At 43.7% G+C, this 19052-nt stretch overlaps 1 protein-coding gene across 1 annotated transcript; it reads right to left on the bottom strand.

Annotated features, from left to right (window-relative positions):
• Window positions 1–349: 349 nt before the first annotated feature.
• On the bottom strand, window positions 350–19022 carry c2cd2l (c2cd2 like). Its single transcript, XM_042093017.1, has 15 exons — window positions 18517–19022; window positions 17415–17846; window positions 8329–8424; window positions 8047–8166; window positions 7654–7764; window positions 7140–7253; window positions 6832–6937; window positions 6442–6574; window positions 6049–6113; window positions 5717–5838; window positions 5312–5471; window positions 4932–5033; window positions 4066–4199; window positions 2612–2852; window positions 350–1547 (listed from the first exon to the last, which is right to left on the bottom strand). The coding sequence occupies exons 1-15, from the start codon at window positions 18550–18552 to the stop codon at window positions 1297–1299; spliced, it is 2223 nt and encodes a 740-aa protein (XP_041948951.1). The 5' UTR covers window positions 18553–19022; the 3' UTR covers window positions 350–1296.
• Window positions 19023–19052: the final 30 nt, after the last annotated feature.

The raw sequence follows: 19052 nt of genomic DNA, 5'->3' as shown, positions 1-19052 counted from the left end.
TTATGTACACGTGTGGGAAGAACTGTGTCATGCATGCACTGGAAACAGGATTATTGCGATATGATGGTCAATGGCAATGGGAAATTTAAAACCTGTGAATTTTGATGTTTGGATATTTTTAAAGAAAAAAAAAAACAACATGGCTACTATAACATTCATTAACATATTTAACCTGAGGTAAATGAGAACAACAACAACAACAGTTTCCATTGATTCGGGGGTTGTGTCCGCATTTATATCACCCCCGAATGCTCATTCCAAATCGACAAGATGATTTAATGGTGTTCTTATTTCTATAAATAAAAATATTTAAGAATATATATATATATATATATATATATATATATATATATATATATATATACTTCATACCTATTTATACTTAAATACTTCCCTTTGAACTCTAACCAATTTCTTTACAACCTAAATACAAATACACAAACATATAAGGGATTTGTATGTACTTGTGTTCTTTTTTGACAAACAGAAACAACATTATCCAAGAAATGTTCATAAGCCACAAAGAAAACCAGCAATATAATTTTTAGTTCATTCAAAGGCTGGATATTTTATATATTCAGTAGAATATCTAATGAAATCTACTGTCAAACACACACTAGGGTTGGAAACCGAAGATTTGGTAGACAACATGGGTAATAATTTAGTGTTTTGCGATAGTAAACAATACAAAATCATAAAATCTAGAAGCTCTCTAGCATTGTAAACAATTCAAAAGTCCAAAGTGCAATTTCTCCAATAAATAAAAACAAACATAAACAGGAGGTGGTAAATCATTCTCAAGTCATTCTATTTCTCCCTTGTGCTTAGCATACTGTACACTAGTTTAACCACTCGTGTCCACAAAAAGGTTTCCAACATTGTTGCGGTTACCTCCCATAGACAGCTTGTCATCTCAATAAACTGGACACAACAATCAATAGGTCTCTCAAACACCATTCGCTTCCTCAACATCGTGTGAGGGACTGTGAAATTGCAGGTGGGCTATCCTAAAAGGCAACCAGTCACATTTCTTATATATATATATATATATATATATATATATATAATATATAATATATATATATAAAGGCAGTCCAAAATGGAGGAAAGGAAATCTTGAAAACTAGTCATTGCTCCTTCTGAAGACCACGTTGGGTTGACACACAATGTGACATCATGTTTTCCTTTCTCTCCAGTGCTTGAGCCTATAGAAACCCACGCTTCCCTTTTCCCCTTAGAGACTCCCTCTCGAGCAGCGCTTGCCGGTGTCCCCTTCATCATCCGGGGGCAAGATCCTCAGTTATCAGTCACGCTGGCCCCTCCATTGGTGGCGCTGGACTTGCCCTTCGACTTGGACGAGCGGAAGGAGAAGCGCTTGATGAGACGGCGCGAGAAACTCCCGGACTTCTTCCGCACGCTGGCGGAGCTCGAGGAGGCCGAGTCGTTGTCCAGGTTGGACACGTCCTCGTGGGACTGGCTAAAGCTCGGGTCCTTCTGCCGGTTCCTCCGGCGGAACAGGAGCTTGGTACCGCTGCGGAGGAACCCCACTGGAATAGAGGGGATAGATGCACAATACACTACTGCATTTACAGAGGTTACAGATGTGCAGGACTACATTTAACTGAAGCAATATGGCACGAGTGAGAGTGGCTTCCATTGCAGTTATCAGTTAAAAGAGGTAGCTGTGCACATCTCAGGTGCAGGACAAAAAAAACTGTCAATAAATACTTAGAAAGTCTGCACACTTTGTGAATCTTTACTTTTTTGTGTGTTCTACAAAATAAAACACAAAAAAGGAAAGATTAAAGAAGTGTGCAGATTGTCAAAGTATTTTTTTGGTTGCAGATATCGCCATGGTTGTGATTCAGCCATAGGCACGTGGCAGGAGGTCGAGTGTCCCAGGTAGTCACAGCCATGGCCATATCAAAGCCACTCCCACTCATGTCATATTGCTTTTATACAACAGTTTTTCTACCAACTAATCGAGTTTAAGGATTTAAATGGTGTTTTCTATTGTTTATTTATTTTTTGTTCATTCATCCTCTGTCCCCCAAAATAGTTTCAATCTTACTCTTGGCATCTCCTGTCTTGAAATATCACCATTCATGGAATGCCTCTCATCCAATCAGAAATTAATAAATAATTTGACCGCACCTAACTGTTGTATAATAATGCAGTTGAGCTGTCAGTTACAAAGCTTTCTGCCCCCGTCTGGTGAAACTTAAGCACTGCAGACAGTAGGGTTTTTTCATCAGCATCATGTTTTAATTCTGCTTAAATGCCATAGTAAAAGCTGGAAGCAGGTGTCTGAATGGATGAGAGTAGATTTGATGAATGGTTAAATGGTAAATATACTGCATTTATACAGATTATTCTATTCTGCCGTGCCGAGACCTAAATGCACTTCTCCAATAAAGCCTCACAGTTTACCCGTTCACATACACATTCACAGACACATTCATCACAAACACATTCACAGACACATTCACAGACACATTCACAGACACATTCACACATAACTGATGGCGATGGCTGCCATGCAAAGCGTCAACGTGCACATTGGACGTTGTTACAGAGAGTCTCAAACAGCAGGCTGTGTTGACTCACTCACCTTTGTGGTCTTTGAGGCTACGCGTCTCCAGGGCTCCGGTAGAACCGGTCTCTGACTCCACATCGTCCACAGACGGCCGCTCCGACACGTCCGACGGCGTGGTCTCGTCCGCGTCGGGATGGGGGGTAGTAGCCCCACAGTGGTTGTGGCCGCCACCGGGAGAGTGCTCCCCCTGCAGGGCAGCGTCCATGGCTGCAGCGTAGCCCACAGACAGCGCACAGTCATCCTCAGAGATGGGGACCTGAGGGGAAACACAAGACAGGACTCTTATTATGGGATAGGATATTACACACACATTAGGATGATATGGTCTGCCCTGTGTGAATAAGATGAAAACAGCACTACTTAACCCATAACCAGTCTTTTCCCTCTAATTGTAGATAAAAGTATCGAGTATAATTTGAATATGAATCTGCATAATATATATATTGATACTTTTATACTATATCGATACTTTTATACTTTTAATATTAAATTAGTGTTAGTTAGTTAGTAATTAAATGTATTGTTAAAATTAATTTAGCTTTTATAGTAAATTAGTTCTGCATCACCTGGTAATGGTTTTAAATTACCAATAGAATATAACTGGGAAATCTCAAAACTGTATTATTTCTATTGAAAGCTATAAAGCTATAAAGTTAGTATGAAAAAAGAGATGGTGCTTTCAGACTTCACTTGAAGGAGTTAATTAGTTCACAGGACTGCTGATGGAGGTACCATGTGATAGAGCAGGACATTATAACTGTGCTCATTCCAGCTTTTTTTTCTTGCTGACTGTTTGAATATAGCCCTCCATCCTTCACTGACTAACGGAGCTCTCCGGAGTCATATGAGCCGAGGATGAAACCAATCCTGCCTCTCCAATTTCCTGCTCTATGACTTCCTGACTGTAGCGATCAGCTGGGCTGATTGGCCATTTGTCCTGTTTACATGTGGACTTCTGCTTCTGATGCTAATGAAGCGTCACTTTGCTTGAAGTGGTTCTCAACTGGCCAGTCCAGTTCCCATTTTTAATTGATGGCCACCATTCATTATTCAATCATTCCTTGGCGCAAGAAACACTACGGGTGTAGATCTAATCTCTAATCTGATGATGATTACACCACTGACTGCAGGAACTATCCTAATTAGATCACGTCAGCTGAGCAGTTTCATTCAACAGTAGTCTCCATTCAGATTGTGATGGCACTGAAAGAAAATACGACATACTACACAAACAACATACTACACTTCAAAAAAGCACATTTACAAAGAACACAAAAAAAACATACCAATAATATATTCACTGATTTAGTCCATTCACTGGGTATGTACTGTCTACTTAGTAGTGAATTCATATACTGCTTTCATAGCAGTTTAATTCAATCCTACAGCTAATCTAACAGACATAAATCACTGTGGATTGCCTAGAGTAGCGCTGTTGCGGCGTGTCAGTGGATCTTGCTGACACTAACCTTCGAGACTCCAGAGATAATAAGTGTGCTCCTTTTAGTGGGGGTCTTCTTGGCCACTTTGGTTGATGACTCAGTCAGCTGCCGAATAGCTGTCTCAGCTACGGGATCCAGCCCGTTAGACAGGGAACTCTCAGCTTAGATACACACACACACATACACACGCAGGCAGACACGCAGGCACACACACACACACACACACACACACACACACACAGAATAAAATGAATGGAATGCATACTCTCCCTCTCTCTCTCCCTCTCTTGCCTATTCTCACTATGGTATATCTATGGTATAACACTACATAGTACCATTGATATTAACCATTTTGATTTATAGTAATACTAACCCACTCTACATCTCTCTTTCTTCCATCTTACCTCACTTGTGAGGTATACCATCACCAATCAGCCATCCGTGTGTTTGGCCCTCATCTCACTCATCTCACCTGAAGTCCCATTCCTGCGACTGCCTTATCATCGCCTATTACTGTCCCCCCTGCCCGGATTCCTGGCCCGTACAGCCTAGCGACCCAACATTTGCCCTATGATAACTCCTAATCCCCCTAGACAATTCCATTTCTTACACTGGACTATTTTAACTTTCTGACACTAAATAGGATTCATGCATTATCATACCAGACATGTAACCATCCCACCTCTTGTAACATACACCTCAAGTGGCTTTAAACACCATTTTTGGTTTGTTTTGGCGCTCTATAACTGAAATTAAATTGAATTGAAATTGAAATTCATACTCTGAAAGTAGACAATAAAATGAAACAACAAAATTACCAGCTTCTTTGAAATTTGAAATATCCAGCTCCATACGAGCTTCTATGACGAGAGCATTTGTTTGCCAGGACTTACTACTTGGTGTGGAGCTGAGGCTGGCTCCTGGAACATCCATCAGCACGGTTGGCCTCTTCTCAGTCACCTCCACCTTGGATGGAGATCTCGACGGGGAGTCTCCTTTGAGAGGGAAGGAGACAGGATTTATTACAGCAGTATTTCAATGTGAAGGCTGGGTGCTGTAGAGAACGTGATGGGAGTGCACTATGAGCACTATGGAGTTCTGGAGTAGGATGACGTAGGGCAGTTTACTGGAACACTCTACTGGAACACTCTTTCATTCACTTCACTAGTTTAAAGAAGGCACTTGTGTGTTGTGTGTTGCTGAGGGTATGTTCTATAGTAGGATTTCACACTAGTAAAGTGTACTGCAAAAAAAGCTCAATGGAATGCCTCACCGAGTTTCCGGTCCAACTTTGGTCTTGTCTGAATGGTGGTCACAGTGGTGACGATGGTTCCATCCGGCATGATGGTGCGGTCCACATCCACCTTTTTGGTGGGGGTGTGTGAAGAGCGCAGTGGTGTGGCAATAGAACCAGCTGACTCCATGTATTGCAACTGCAGAGGAAGTCCCACAGATAGTTAAAAACAGATTAAAAGTTAAGCTGTCCACTAAAACTGATATACGTAATTTCCAGCCATAGCCTTCATTTACATAAACCCAGGTAAATCCTATGGTTTAGGAAATCCTTGGTTACCACTGATGTAGTGGCCATCTCTATCAACTAAATGTTGGATTTCCTATGTACAGTTCTGGTAGCCTTCCCTTTACTCCTGTGCTTGTGTGAAATGTCTGCTCTTACCTCTAAGGTGATGGAAGCTGGTGACGAGAGCCCATGGCCAGGACTGATGGAGAGGACATGCTGGCTTGCGGGACTTCTGCTGGAGATATCCAGCAGCAGTGAGGTCTGACCGAGGGAGAAGTCTGACAACAAACAAACACCCAAAACACACAAATAAAGGCTCAACCACATAGCACAAATACTCTGAGTTACATAAGCCTCTCATAATCAGAGAACAGCCTCCAGAGGACAGTTTTTGTTTTTACTTTGCAACATTTTCAAAACAAAACAACAGAAAAACCACTGTGCGTATACAGGGGAATCAACGTATTCCATTATTGGAGATGACTCACATTCTCCCTTGCTGTTTCGCTCCAGCAGTCTTATTTGGAGCTCTTTGGTGTCTGGGCGCAGGTCCCTGGTAAAAGCAGTAAAAAGCGTTATATTAAGCTGCTCAACCATAACAGGCCCTTCCAGAATATGAGGTAATGGCTCTACACGCGTAAGATGCACAACGAGAGTGTGATTTCTCAAGTGCAAGGCTGTTATACTGAGCAACACGGTTTAAGAGAACAAAAAGGCCCTGGGTCTTGCTAATGTAGGACATTACGGTGGAGGATCTACTTGTTGAACAACCTCAGTGCACACAAAATGGTTGCCTCAATCTTACAGCATGTTTACTATTTTGAAAACCACAAAGCTGCTTGAATGCTACATGAAAAAGCAAAGACACTGGGATAGCTTACAGGATAATGTCTTCACTCCAGTCCAGCGTGGCTCCACTGCTGGACGAAGGGGTCAGGAAACGGGTCCTTTTCTCCAAGACTGGGGTGTCCAAGCATAGAGAACAGCACAGCTCCCGTAAGCATGAGGACTCCACTGGAAATATAAAACAAGTAGTGTGTCACCCTTATGGCTTATTAAACTGTGCGAACAGCAGCTAACCACGCACAACATATCCAACACAAGTCCTTGGCCTGCGAAATGATTGACGTTTATTACACGGTCAACACTGCACATGGCGTAAGCTCTTGTGTGTTGTGCGTATAATCAGCAGATTCTAGTTCCTATCAGTGCAACCTGCTGTCTGTGTTCCCTTCAGTGGGCTTTAGCTGAGAGCTCACTCTCACACTAACCTTTTCGGACGCCGGTTGCTTTGAGCTGGCGGACCAAGAGTTTCGGAGTTGCTGGTTGTCCCAGTGACAGAGAGTTGGGCCCAGGCATCAGCTTATCTTTAGGGAACTGTGTTAAAGAGACATAAGCAGTGAGTTAAAAGACGCTATAATTATATCTAGTCAAACATCTAATAGTTTCATCATTGAAGTGTTGATTTATAGATGAGGAATAAACTTGATTAATAGATGATGAATAAACTTGATTAATCGAGTGCAATATAACCCCTTGAAATGTTTCGATTGGGGCCAGCAGTAGGGGGCGCTCTCACCGCTGGACTGGAGACACACGCCCTCAGGTTGAGAATCATGGCGGGCTGTGTGCTGTACAAGGTGTCCTCCACCAGGTCCCTGATCATGTCCAGGTCCACCTCGGGGTCAGAGTCCTAAACCAAACAGAGGGGAGATCAAACATGAGAGACCGCACTGCTGCACAACCAGCCTGCCAGCATATCAGTGTTATCCACATAGCGTTGTGGTGGCAACTTCAAGGGAAAAGTTCAATATGTCAGTGGAAATCTTGGCAGGCAGGTAGGCAGGCAGGCTGGCAGCTATACGACAAAATGAGAGTTCTGTTCCATGTTTGATGGGTATACAATGACATGTATAACACCAGTCATCAGTCATCAGGCTGCTTTTACAGCGTGTGTACTGAGGGAGGAGGCTGGTGGGACACTGGCAGCAGGGGAGTGTACTGGAGGGCAGCAGGGGAGTACAGTGGAGGGCAGCAGGGGAGTACACTGGAGGGCAAAGGTGCCTGGCGCAGTGCAGCGTGCCCTCTCTCACCTCTCTCTGGACCCGCATCGAGGACACATTGACTGACAGGTGAGGTGGCTGGGAAAAGGTCCAGGACACCAGGAGACCCTCCTCCTCCACCTCCTCCAACGAGACCACCAGCTAGAGAGAGCAGATCCAACTTTACTATCTTGCAGTTCAATTGTAGATTGTGCTATTTACTAGTGGCAACCATAATATTCTTTAGTACATTTCAATTAAATAAATAACTCTTTATTTCTTGTGGTAATAACTGAGGTTTACATTGAACCATTTAATAATTTTTCTCTTTAAGGTCTGGTTACAATAACAGTTGCTATGATTGTTGTTAGGAAAACAGCCTATGGCCGAAGCACAAAACAAAAGTGAATGCAAATCTCAAATCCCAAAAGATTTGTGTTCTACCTGAGCATCCGCCGGCTCTATGGTAATCTGGTAGGTGTCCATGGATACAGCTGCAGGTGACTGCTGAGTGACCGTCACTGGAAACATGACGGTGTCAACGGAACAAACGCACTGCAACACCTGCATGGTCCAGAAGGGGGTGGGGGGTAGGAGGGTACAGTTAGTACTATCCTGGAACATACTAGTCTCATACTCTGGACGCCTGTAACATCTTCATGGTATCCCAATGGAGAGGGGTGGGTTGATTGAATTGTACAAGTTTAAAATGTGTGCCGTACTCACCATGCTGTGGGCTGACTGGTCTGTACAAGTCACGCGATCAATGGAGGCAGAGGCGGGGAGCTGGAGATTTTCACTGAAGGTGATCTGAATTGAGCTCTGTTAGGAACAGGAACACACACACATGCAGACTGTGAAAACATGGTTCTTGTTATAATAATGTTACCATTCACCTTATTGACCTTAGTAAATGAAATGGTAACACTGCCATACAGTAAGGCCATTGAGGTCAGCCTGGACCAGGACAAACCAGCAGGCAAGGCCAGTTGGAGATGCAGATTAGTGGACATGGGACATGTGGTTCCAAGTGAGAAGCTGGCCATTAGTAGCATCTACTGATGCAATTTCGACTTGGTTAGCATTTCCTCTACGTAAGGAGTTTTCTCCCATCTATCTACACATGGGCTAGTTAATCCACTCACATTTAGTTTCTTTGAGCTGTTTAGTGGAAGTAGGAGATCTATAGGTACCAATAAAAAATAAATACTGCTGTTGCATCCTCTCTCTCTCTCTCTCTCTCTCTCTCTCTCTCTCTCTGAGTTGAAATCAGGTGAATTAAACAAGACAACACATGCTCTCTTCTTTAGCCAGAACAAGTGTAGCTGAGAACAAAATCATATGAGAGGATATGACATCAGTTTTGTTCCCTCAAAAAATGGCTGCCTGCCATGACAGCAGGCCCGTTTGGCGTCGCTGCCAGTTCTTGGCATTTCCAACGCCAATGAAGATGAGTAAGCTCGAGGTTTCGGGCCAAGCATGACAGTGGCCGGCTGACGGTGATGACTGCGCTTGTCGGCGAAAGGCACGCTGTTTCGAAAAACACTGCTGGAATATCCAGGATGTATTCCTACTATCTGGCATGACCAGAGGCCAAGGCTATGGCTAGGCTAGCTGTGCAGAGAGAGAGAGAGAGAGAGAGAGAGAGAGAGAGAGAGAGAGAGAGAGAGAGAGAGAGAGAGAGAGAGAGAGAGAGAGAGAGAGAGAGAGAGAGAGAGAGAGAGAGAGAGAGCAGACATTTATATTTACATTTATTCAGTTAGCAGACACTTTTATCCAAAGCAACTTATTATGTCAAGTATATTAGGCTACAGGGGCCATTGTCCTCAGAGCAATTTGGGGTTAAGTGCCTTGCTCAGTGGTAACAGTGGAAGCCAGGAATTGAACACACAACTTCAGGCTACTGTATGCTAGCCCAGCTCCTTAGCCACTAGACACACATGGGTGTCTGCTGCACCATCACATATGAAACAGGCGGTCACTTCATTTCATCGGCGGGTTTCAAAACTCCCATTATCCCTCTAAGCAGCGGTGCAGGTAATCCCACGTAAGCAGATCAGGACACAGGTGTTGAGGAATTCTCTTACTGTTATCCAGCTTAGGAAGATGCTGATCCACTGATATACTAATTATTGCACTGCTGCTACTACATTGTTTTGATGTATAGGCCACGTGGTGTTGTGAAACATTGAGCATGTCAGTGTTTACACGTGTCAACAGCGGTTTAAAGGTGTTGTGAAACATTGAGCACGTCAGTGTTTACATGTGTCAACAGCGGTTTAAAGGCAAGGTGGCATCACAGAGTGGGCTATACTTTGAAGGTGGCAACATGGCATTAGTGTGTCCACTCCACCCATATGTATCCACATACTTCTAAAGTTAGACTACAGAAAGGAGGAAACGTAAACACATCGAGCTTGAACCCAGCGGCTCTTTTCAATTAAACGGCTCCCAAACACATCAGCTATTCATTTGCAGGATGCACAGCACAGTGCTAAAAAATCAGCACTAGAACACTGTGAGTTATGTTTTAGGTGTGCATTTATAGTTAAACAAAGCATGATTAACCTCTGCAGCTCTTTTAACCACGCTGAAGGATTACTCTGCCTGCTTCAGTTGGCAGCTTTAACTTGCTCAGATCCTGAGCTGCACAGAGAGAGAGAGTAGGAAGGGGGGAGACACACATCCCCTATTGTCATGGCATATGTTCCTCATCTCCTTAGTCCAATAAGCATCACACACAGGTCCGGAGGGGAGTAGTGCGGTGGTGGATAGCACTTGGTAATGCATGGTTTTGTGCATGTGTGCTTCCAACTCTATGGAAGAGAGATCGGTCTTTATTTATTGATGATATGGGAGGCATAATATCATCTTCATGCCACAGTGTCTGCTTGGCATGGGAAAGATCAGCTTATTTCATAGCTTGCTTATCATTTTGTTATCATTTGTGTTGTCACTGTATGATATCAGCTTTAATATCCATGCTGATAAGAACAATGGTTTTGTAGCAGACTGGTGCTCTTCTCCCTATAGTAACAGATATCCTAGTAAATAGGATAGTAACAGGCACAAAGTCCACAAGCCATATAACACCTGTACTGTTACAGCTACACTGGTTACCAGTTACCCAGAGAGTCCAGTTTAAGATCCTATTGTTGACATATAAGGCCCTGCATAACTTTGCTCCCAACTACATCACCGACCTCTTGGAGAGCTACACCCCTTCCCGCTGGCTGCGATCCTCATCAGCTGGTCTGCTCAAGGTGCCCAAGATGAACCTCAGCACCATGGGAGAGAGAGCATTCTCCCACACAGCCCCAAAGCTATGGAACTCACTTCCAAATGACATCAGGCACCCAGTTTAAAAAGGAACTGATCTCTTTAGACTAGCCTATGGACTATGATATGGCTAAATGGACTATATATTTTTGATCATTTTTCTCCTATTTTGATATTTTTTCTTCTATTTGTTTTATCTGTAAAGCGACCTTGGGTGTCCTGAAAGGCGTTTTAAATTAAATGTATTATTATTATTTTATTATTATATGTTGTGGGACATTGGGAAGATGACAAAATGCTAAATATGAAAAATATGACCTGACCATATTTGCTTGAGGCGTTCGTTTTGTTGCTCATGACTCAGCAACCTGCCCAACTGTGGGTTTTGGTGTCTGACCTCTGTGAGAACATACGTAAGGATGCTGCTGACTAAATGAGAATGCCACGAGCAGACGGCCCTTCTGATCTGACCACTAAGGACGAGCTAAAGACCAGACCACCTCATGTAGTCATGTATCAGCAGGCCTGATTTCATCATCACTTCCACACAAACAAAACAAAGGGCCAACTCAAGCCTCCCAGGCTGTGTACTCCACATTTCTTGCCACTGAATCACTCCTTGCCTCCGTCACACAGGTGCGGTGTAGTGCAGGTACAGTGGCTACAGAATTCGTTTTTGTGTGCAAACCTCTCTCTCCGCTGCCTTAGGAGACACGGACACTAACCTGCTTTCCATGTTGGTGGCTGCAGGTTCAAGTCCAGTGCTGGATTATGTGCTTTAGAACAAAACCCAAATAATATCTTGATATGCCAGTTGCTGTGTTTTTGATATTCGTGTATTCGAGTATGCGTGGAGTGTGTAAATTTCATATTTTGTATGTAAATTATATAACTTTGCATCCTATAACATTAGGATGTGCATAATGAGTGTGTGTACTATAACATTAGGATGTGTATGATGAATGGGAGTGTGTGAGTGTGTTCCTGGGTTTGGCTCTGATGTCCTTTTCTACATCTGAGTCAGTGCAAACGGCTCCCCCTCTGGCCTTCTCACAAACACTCACCAGCGTTCAGGCCTGACCAGAAATATCCTTTCCCCACCTAACTGTGGCCGACAGCCGCCCGAGCCAGTGCTGCTTCCCAACATCCCCAGGGGCAGCACACATGGTGCTGACAACTGCTGAAAATATACACTGTTCTGGCCCCCAAATGAGGACAAATAGAGAACAATGGCAACTGCGGAGCGAATGGAACCGGGCCAAGAAATCCATAATATCACTAAGTACCAGACCCGGGGATACTGAATGGATACCTGGGGACTCAAACATCTGGCACTGCCAAAACTGGTGGCGGTATTTCACACGGCGGGCTATCTTTGTCCGACAGACTGAGCAGCATTACAAGCCAGATACACTTGTCTGGGAATTCAAGAAGATATATTTATGCAGCTATGAGGCTTTCAAGCTGTGATGCTATCACAATAGAAAAGGGAGGAAACACAGCAGTACCAGTGTAGTGTCTGTATCGGCTCTACCAATCTAATCTAGAGTAAAGGTGACTGGGGAGTGGCACTCCACAGTTCCTATAGCACCCGTCAGGGAGACAACAAAAGCATAACAAACACTTCAGACAACCATCTGTATGTCATTGAAAGGTATGCTGAGGTATGCCATTTTAGATCTAGTCTTATTTGCTGCTTGATATGAATTTGTTCCTCATCATTCTTAAAATGCAAGGAATTATTAATGAAAGACACAGAGCAGGGTTATTCCAGTGCCAAAACATCATGGCTGTTTGAAGGTCAGGTGACTTGCTGTGTTGTGATCAAGTCTGTTTTGAACAAGTGACAGAAGAGACAGAGGTGAGAGTGCACTTCTCTCTTGTTTAAAGTATGCTATAAAACATATTTATAGATATACAATATTACAGTGGGACAGCTACTGTGGAAAATAGATGTATCCACAATGTACTCATGTAAAAAATCTCTGCTCACTTGTTATATATCTAATAAGATTTACTGTATAATGGAAGCCCTATGAACGCAGGTGATACCCTCACCCAGCCCCTTTACACAAGTCTATGTGTGTTTATGCGCCCGCGACTGTGTATAAACGTTCTCAGAGGACGTCCTTCTGTTGACATCACCAACGTAACCAGCTGTGCAGATTCCCCTCTGCCAAATCCCTGGATTACAGCGAGATAGAGGGAGAGTGTTAGAGAGAGAGAGATAGAGAGACAGAGTGGAGGAGAGAGAGAGAGATAGAGGTAGAGAAATGGGAAAGCTTCTTAGCGACCCCTCACATCCTAGCTTTGGACGCCTGGGCTTGAACCTTCCAACACAAACAGTGTGGGGAAGACCATTGTCATAGCTCATGCACCATAACATCTCTTATAGTCACACTGGTCTACCTCTGCAGTATCCCAGCGTGACCAAGACATGAAATGAAATGAGTGTAAAGCATATAAAAACCTCCCTAAGGGCAAGCTGAGCTCTCATTTGACACAGCGGCTGAAAAGAATGCAAAAGAAGTTAGTTTGAGAATAGATGTCCGTCAGCCCTAAGATGTGGCAGTAAAATAATTCTGCTTCCTGTTCTCTCTGTCTGGCTCTATCTGTTCTCTGCCTCTCCATTCATTCACTCTCACCCCATACATTCAAACTACCAGTCCTTTTCACTGCCATCATTGCCATAATCTGATTAAAACTAGATTGTGGAATTAAGCAGAGAAGATTAACTGTCTTCCACTATTTTAATTTTTTGGTTTTAATTTTGACATCTTCGGATGAGTGGCTATACGGCTGAACCCACTGCTGTGTGTAGGAAGAGAGGAGAGGGAGGCATCGGGTCTGGTTCCTGCATGATCTCTCACAGACAGCTGTGTCATGGCTGGTGGTAATCTTGCTCTGTTAAAGACTTTCTTTTTGTTGATGCAAGAGTGCTCTCTCTCTCTCTCTCTCACACACACACACACACACACATTTAAATTCTTTATTTGGATTAGAAGATAAGCATACATCATGGCATAATCCAAATTTGATAGAAAGGTGTACAACAGCAGCCAATATCCCAGTCCATCATGCACATTAGGGGTAAAGGTGGCACCTACGCCTCCATATGTATAGGCTGCCAATTACTGCTGATACAGAGCAATGCACACACACACACACACAAACACACACACACACACACACGCACACACACACACACACACACACGTCTGTGACTGCTTAACCTCCTTTAACTGTCAGAGTTAATATCTTCACAGTGGTCCTGTCTGGGATGATTGGTTAGACAGGCTGGTTGCCAGCAGCACATGAAGACATGATGGGTTTTTTTCTGTCTCCCTTGTACCCTGACTGTGTCCCCTCTCTTCTTCACAAATGACTGCAAGCATCTCTCAGACATCATGAAACCCATTGTATGAAAAAGTGTAGAACCCGCCACAATGAATTATGAGGAGGGGGGCATCGTCACATATAATTGCTGTGACTGTGCAAATTATCTTTGAGGGAATGCTACATTCTGGAGGAGTGATTCATCTGTCTTTTTTCAATAGGATTACAAGATAATTGCACGATGGACATCAAAGAAAACACATGTTCACTTGATAATGTCCGTATGATTGGACTGTCTCAGAGGAGACAGTGGGCCTAAGTCCCAATCATTTTCCTTTAATGCTTTTGGTTGCTTTCTTTTTCTGGTAAACCCACTTGTGTGTAACACTACGCCAAGACTTCAGTACAGTAGAACCGAATGTAAGAGGTGGTTGCCATGGCTTAGGGCTGCTGCCAAGGTGTCCATTTTCATGTAGCCACAACAACAGGTGGCCAGTGTCTACATTAAAGGAGCAGTGTCTTATTTGAGGGATCACTTTCGCTCGCGACCTCAGTTTGCACACAGGCGAGGGCAAATGGCTGCAACTCCATCAGCAGGTTTTTCCGGTCAGGCATTCGAGTGCCACTGATGGACTGACATTTAGTAACTCTGCACTGCCACGAGACAAAGAGAGGAAATAATCTGCCCCTTTTTCCAATGGAGGACAGAAAACACTAGAGAATCAATTATTTTATACAAGACTCAGAAAAAATAGAAAATATACCATGAGAAAAGCCTTAATTTGAGACTCACTGATCTGACCTAGGTCATCACTGACAACACAGGATATAAAAACAATGATTATAGCAAAACTAGTCAAGTACAAGTTTGAGGCAACAGGCAAGATGTTAAAGGGTTCTGATTCTGGCAATCCCTGACAGAAAAAAACGTTTCAGATATCATTTCAACATCTATTTTTCATTTTAACATCTATTTTTCTATTTTTCAATTTCATTATTACCTCCAAGCTGCTGCTAAAACTAAGCCTCCTGCTTGAACTCTGACTCCTTCATCGACCTCAGTTTAAACAATACGCCTAATTTCTTCTGGGGTACATAAGCAGGCTCAGATGATTTAAAAGGAAACATTCATTAGTTAAGAGAGCGAAAACACCCTGATGGTAGAGATCACAGAGTGGCAGCCAGCACACGCTGCAGATTCTTTGAGAGAAAGGGCATCGACAGAATTAAAACGTTAGGTGCTGCCCTGGCATTTGGAGCCGATCCACTACTCCTATTAAACGGCAGGCCAGCTTTTTGTGTCTAATTCCTTTCCTGAATCCCAGTGTAGTCACTGACCACGGGGGGAATTTGAGCAACACATTATGTAACTTCGCTTTGAGCCTCCTTGACTAGCTGGACTAAATCTGGGTCACTGAACTTGCAAACAATTATATAGAGACCAAAAAATCCTCACATGGTAATTTGTCCCGCTTGAAGTTAAATGGTTGATTGAATTCGCCAAATGGAATGCGGGGTATGCATAACTTAGCAATGTCAGCTTTTATTCAATAATACTATGCATGCCTAAAGGCTGTCTGCATTTTATTATCCCTGGTAAAATATCAGTGAAACTCTTACAAATGTGCTAAATTCACTTGCACACTTCAACCACTCCCTGAGGACAGCACATTTCAGTCAGAGGCACATCATAGATGTCCATGCAAATCCAATCTCTGTCTGAGAGTATTATTATTCCCTAGCTCGCAACAGGGACAGAAACTAGAGAATCCATGGAAGTAAAGATGCTTGCTTTCATTCTCCAAGTACTACCCTCACCCAGCCCCTTTACAAGCTATAAATATGAGAAAGCCGACAAGCGTGATGTCTAGGCCCAATGTCCGGTAGCCTTTCCGAGAATGCAGACAAACTGATGCAAAACTTGGCATACGGCCTGTCTGCAAAGGGTCTACTCTGCCAAGTTTGAACTGCACCATGCACTTAAAATATTAGCCACTACACATACAACACAACAAGTAAAAAACCTCAAAGAGTACCATTCAGAATTCAGTTACTATTGGCATGGATAAATCTAAAACATCGCCAAGGCTGTGAATAAAAATAACCTTAATGTGGGGGGTCACAAAAAAATTAAAACCAGAGTAAACCAACTGTTTACAGCTCTGTTTCTTCCATGCTACCGAGATGAAAACATGTTGTGTGCGTCGCGAGCCCACTTCTGAGCACAGAGAGCCCTGCTACGGACTAAATGTGCCATCCACTGTGTTCACCATAAACTACACACGTGGAGGCCTGACCTCGCTCACTCCTGAGGGAAGCATCGCTGGCTCTTTCATTTGAAGTCCGCAGGGCCCGCTCTCTCTGCAGGCAGCACGGACGCCCACACAGATCAAACCCCAAAGGTTCAATGAGGCACGGGGCATGCCACACACACTGAGCCTCTTTTCTCAAACACCATACATTTTAAATGACCTACATACAGTGCACATACGGGGTGTCAGGAGTGATAATTATCACTGACATTTCAGGGAGAACACTTAGGAGTCAACAAAGGAGTCAGCAAAGTCTCAAAGGTGAGCAACGATGACAGACTTGGGTGGAGCCCTCACCACACACAATATGAAAGTGTATTTGACAACACTTCAAACCTCGGGGGAATTCTCACACCCACAAACAAACAGGCCAGTGTAATTGAAAATAAGGAAATCTAACACACTAGTCTAACCATGTTCATATGTTGACAGAGAGAGGAGTTACACAAGAACCCACCTCTGTCCCTCCTCTCCTGCCTCTCAACTCCCACTGATGGATGGTCTAGTCCAACACGCTGTGCCTACACATACTTGGGACCACATCTACATACATACCTACATTCATGTTCAGCCATACAAATATAGGCAAAATGAAGCATTCCAATGATTGATTTGCCTGGTAAATGCCTGTGTACCAGTCCTCTAGAATTTCATAGTGATTTTCTTCTCTATCTGAAAGGATTCAGCTGAAGAATATTCTGTTCAGTTTTTGATTCAAAAGGTGCTGAACACACTTCAATTATCTTATCAGCTACTACAATGGTAACCATGGCAACCCGGAGGATTTCTCAGGGGATTTTGAAGTAGTTCTGGGTCTTTATAAAAGGAGAGTAGTTGACAACATGAGTGGCAATAAATGGTCTTAATTAACTGGCTCAAACTCACCCCTTGTCTGCTGGCTTGTTCGTTGAGGGCTCGAACCCAAGCTCTCTGCCAGTGTTCCCTGAATGACTTGAAGGAGAACAGCGAAGTCAGGAGCCCCTTGACCCCTGCCTCTGTCTCGCTGGCCCCCACTCCGCGACCAAACCTCAGCCTAAGGAGGGATCCCCACACACCCCCCGTCAGGGTCTGGTGCGTCAAGTTTAGCGGTAACTGCCAGTGCGCATCCGACCTGCCCTGGGTCCTGGACCCTGACCTCCTCGGACGAAGGATGGCCAGAGAGTACTGCACCAGCCAAGTCAGCACGACCAGCAGGGAGGCCAGGAACAGAGCCACAAGCAGCAGCCAACTCCAGTCCTGGCCATCCATCAACTCAGAGCTCATGGGGGTCTCCGTCTCATCTCCCACCGCCAACGAACCGCCGTCCTGGGCTGGATCCTGTGAGAAAAACAAGTTGACATGATGTGAGTAAATGTGCAATTAAGATACAGCACTTCATAATAGGCGAATGAGATGTCTTAAACAATGAAACGTTCACGTTTAAATTTAGCCAGGGATGTTAGAAATATTTATGATGAAGAATTAGGTTTGAAGTTTGAGGTTATATGTTGAAAAAAAAAAAAAGAAACAGAACGGCTAAAAAAATTATGGCTTTTTTTTCAGCTACCTGTCTAAGACTTCCCCTCCGAGGGAACCCTTTCACTGTCGGTTTCATATTTTTCGAAGAGGAGGAGGGTGCTGTCAGGGGTTTCCCCCACTAATCTTCGCCTCCTTCGCAGTTTCATGAGAATGTTTAATGCAATCTGTTCAACATCAGCGACGTTCTCCTAATTCATTATTCCACAATACGAAACAGAAAAATGTGGCGTTTCCGTGCGTCAACATGATTTAGCAGAAATCTTATTTTACGCAGACGTCTTGTCCACATGAATCGGTGGCATTTATGTAATTGCTGCGCCAGCTGATACTTTCACTATTTAGGCTAGCCTACCTACCCATTCATTGCGATACTGGCGCTGTATATTTGGATACGCACATGTTAAATAGCAGTGTGATTGTGAAAACATGAAATGTAGGCTAAATCACTGAAATGATGTAATTACTGTACCGTTTGGGGAGAAAGATCTGGCTCGTCTGAAAGCATGAAGTCAGTGGAGGAATCAACACCAAGACGTCGTTAACGTGTAGCCTGTTAGGTTAGCCCAAGACAAATAGCTCCGTGGCTACATTGTGTCCATAATCAAATTATGGTTGCGCGTCTTCATCCCTCGCACCTTTAGCGAGAAACGGTAGAGCGATTTGAAATGACGATTTTAATGTAATTGCCGGCGATAACTCATGTCTGTTATCGGATGGTTGCCCATACAGTCCACCAGTCTCAGTCTCCGGACAAGCGATTCCATTCCCCCTCCTACCTTCGCCCCTGAACAAAGTCGGTAATGCGCAGGAACAGAACTGTCAAAACGCAGCCTACCGCACGCATAGGCTACAACATTGGCTTTTAAAGGGCCATGCAACTCATTACATATCTCGCATCAAGGACACCCGTCGCTTAATGTAGTTCACACCCGACGTTTTTATAAAAGATTATTTGTACTGTGTCAGGTAGGCTATATCAGTTGTCCTGGGGTTTAAACAGGCCTA

Source organism: Alosa sapidissima, chromosome 5 (assembly GCF_018492685.1).
Source record: "Alosa sapidissima isolate fAloSap1 chromosome 5, fAloSap1.pri, whole genome shotgun sequence".
Classification (NCBI taxonomy): Eukaryota; Metazoa; Chordata; class Actinopteri; order Clupeiformes; family Clupeidae; genus Alosa; species Alosa sapidissima.
Note: the sequence above shows the minus strand (reverse complement) of the source record. Positions and strands in the feature narration are given on the sequence as shown.

What these genes read in the sequence shown, in the direction of transcription:
- c2cd2l (XM_042093017.1), bottom strand. Translation starts at nt 18,552, where the DNA reads ATGCTTTCAGACGAGCCAGATCTTTCTCCCCAAACG. An exon ending in CAGATCTTTCTCCCCAAACG is followed by an intron (nt 17,847 to 18,516) that starts GTACAGTAATTA and finishes TTTTTCTCACAG; the next exon opens with GATCCAGCCCAGGACGGCGG. An exon ending in ACCAGTCAGCCCACAGCATG is followed by an intron (nt 8,167 to 8,328) that starts GTGAGTACGGCA and finishes TGGACCATGCAG; the next exon opens with GTGTTGCAGTGCGTTTGTTC.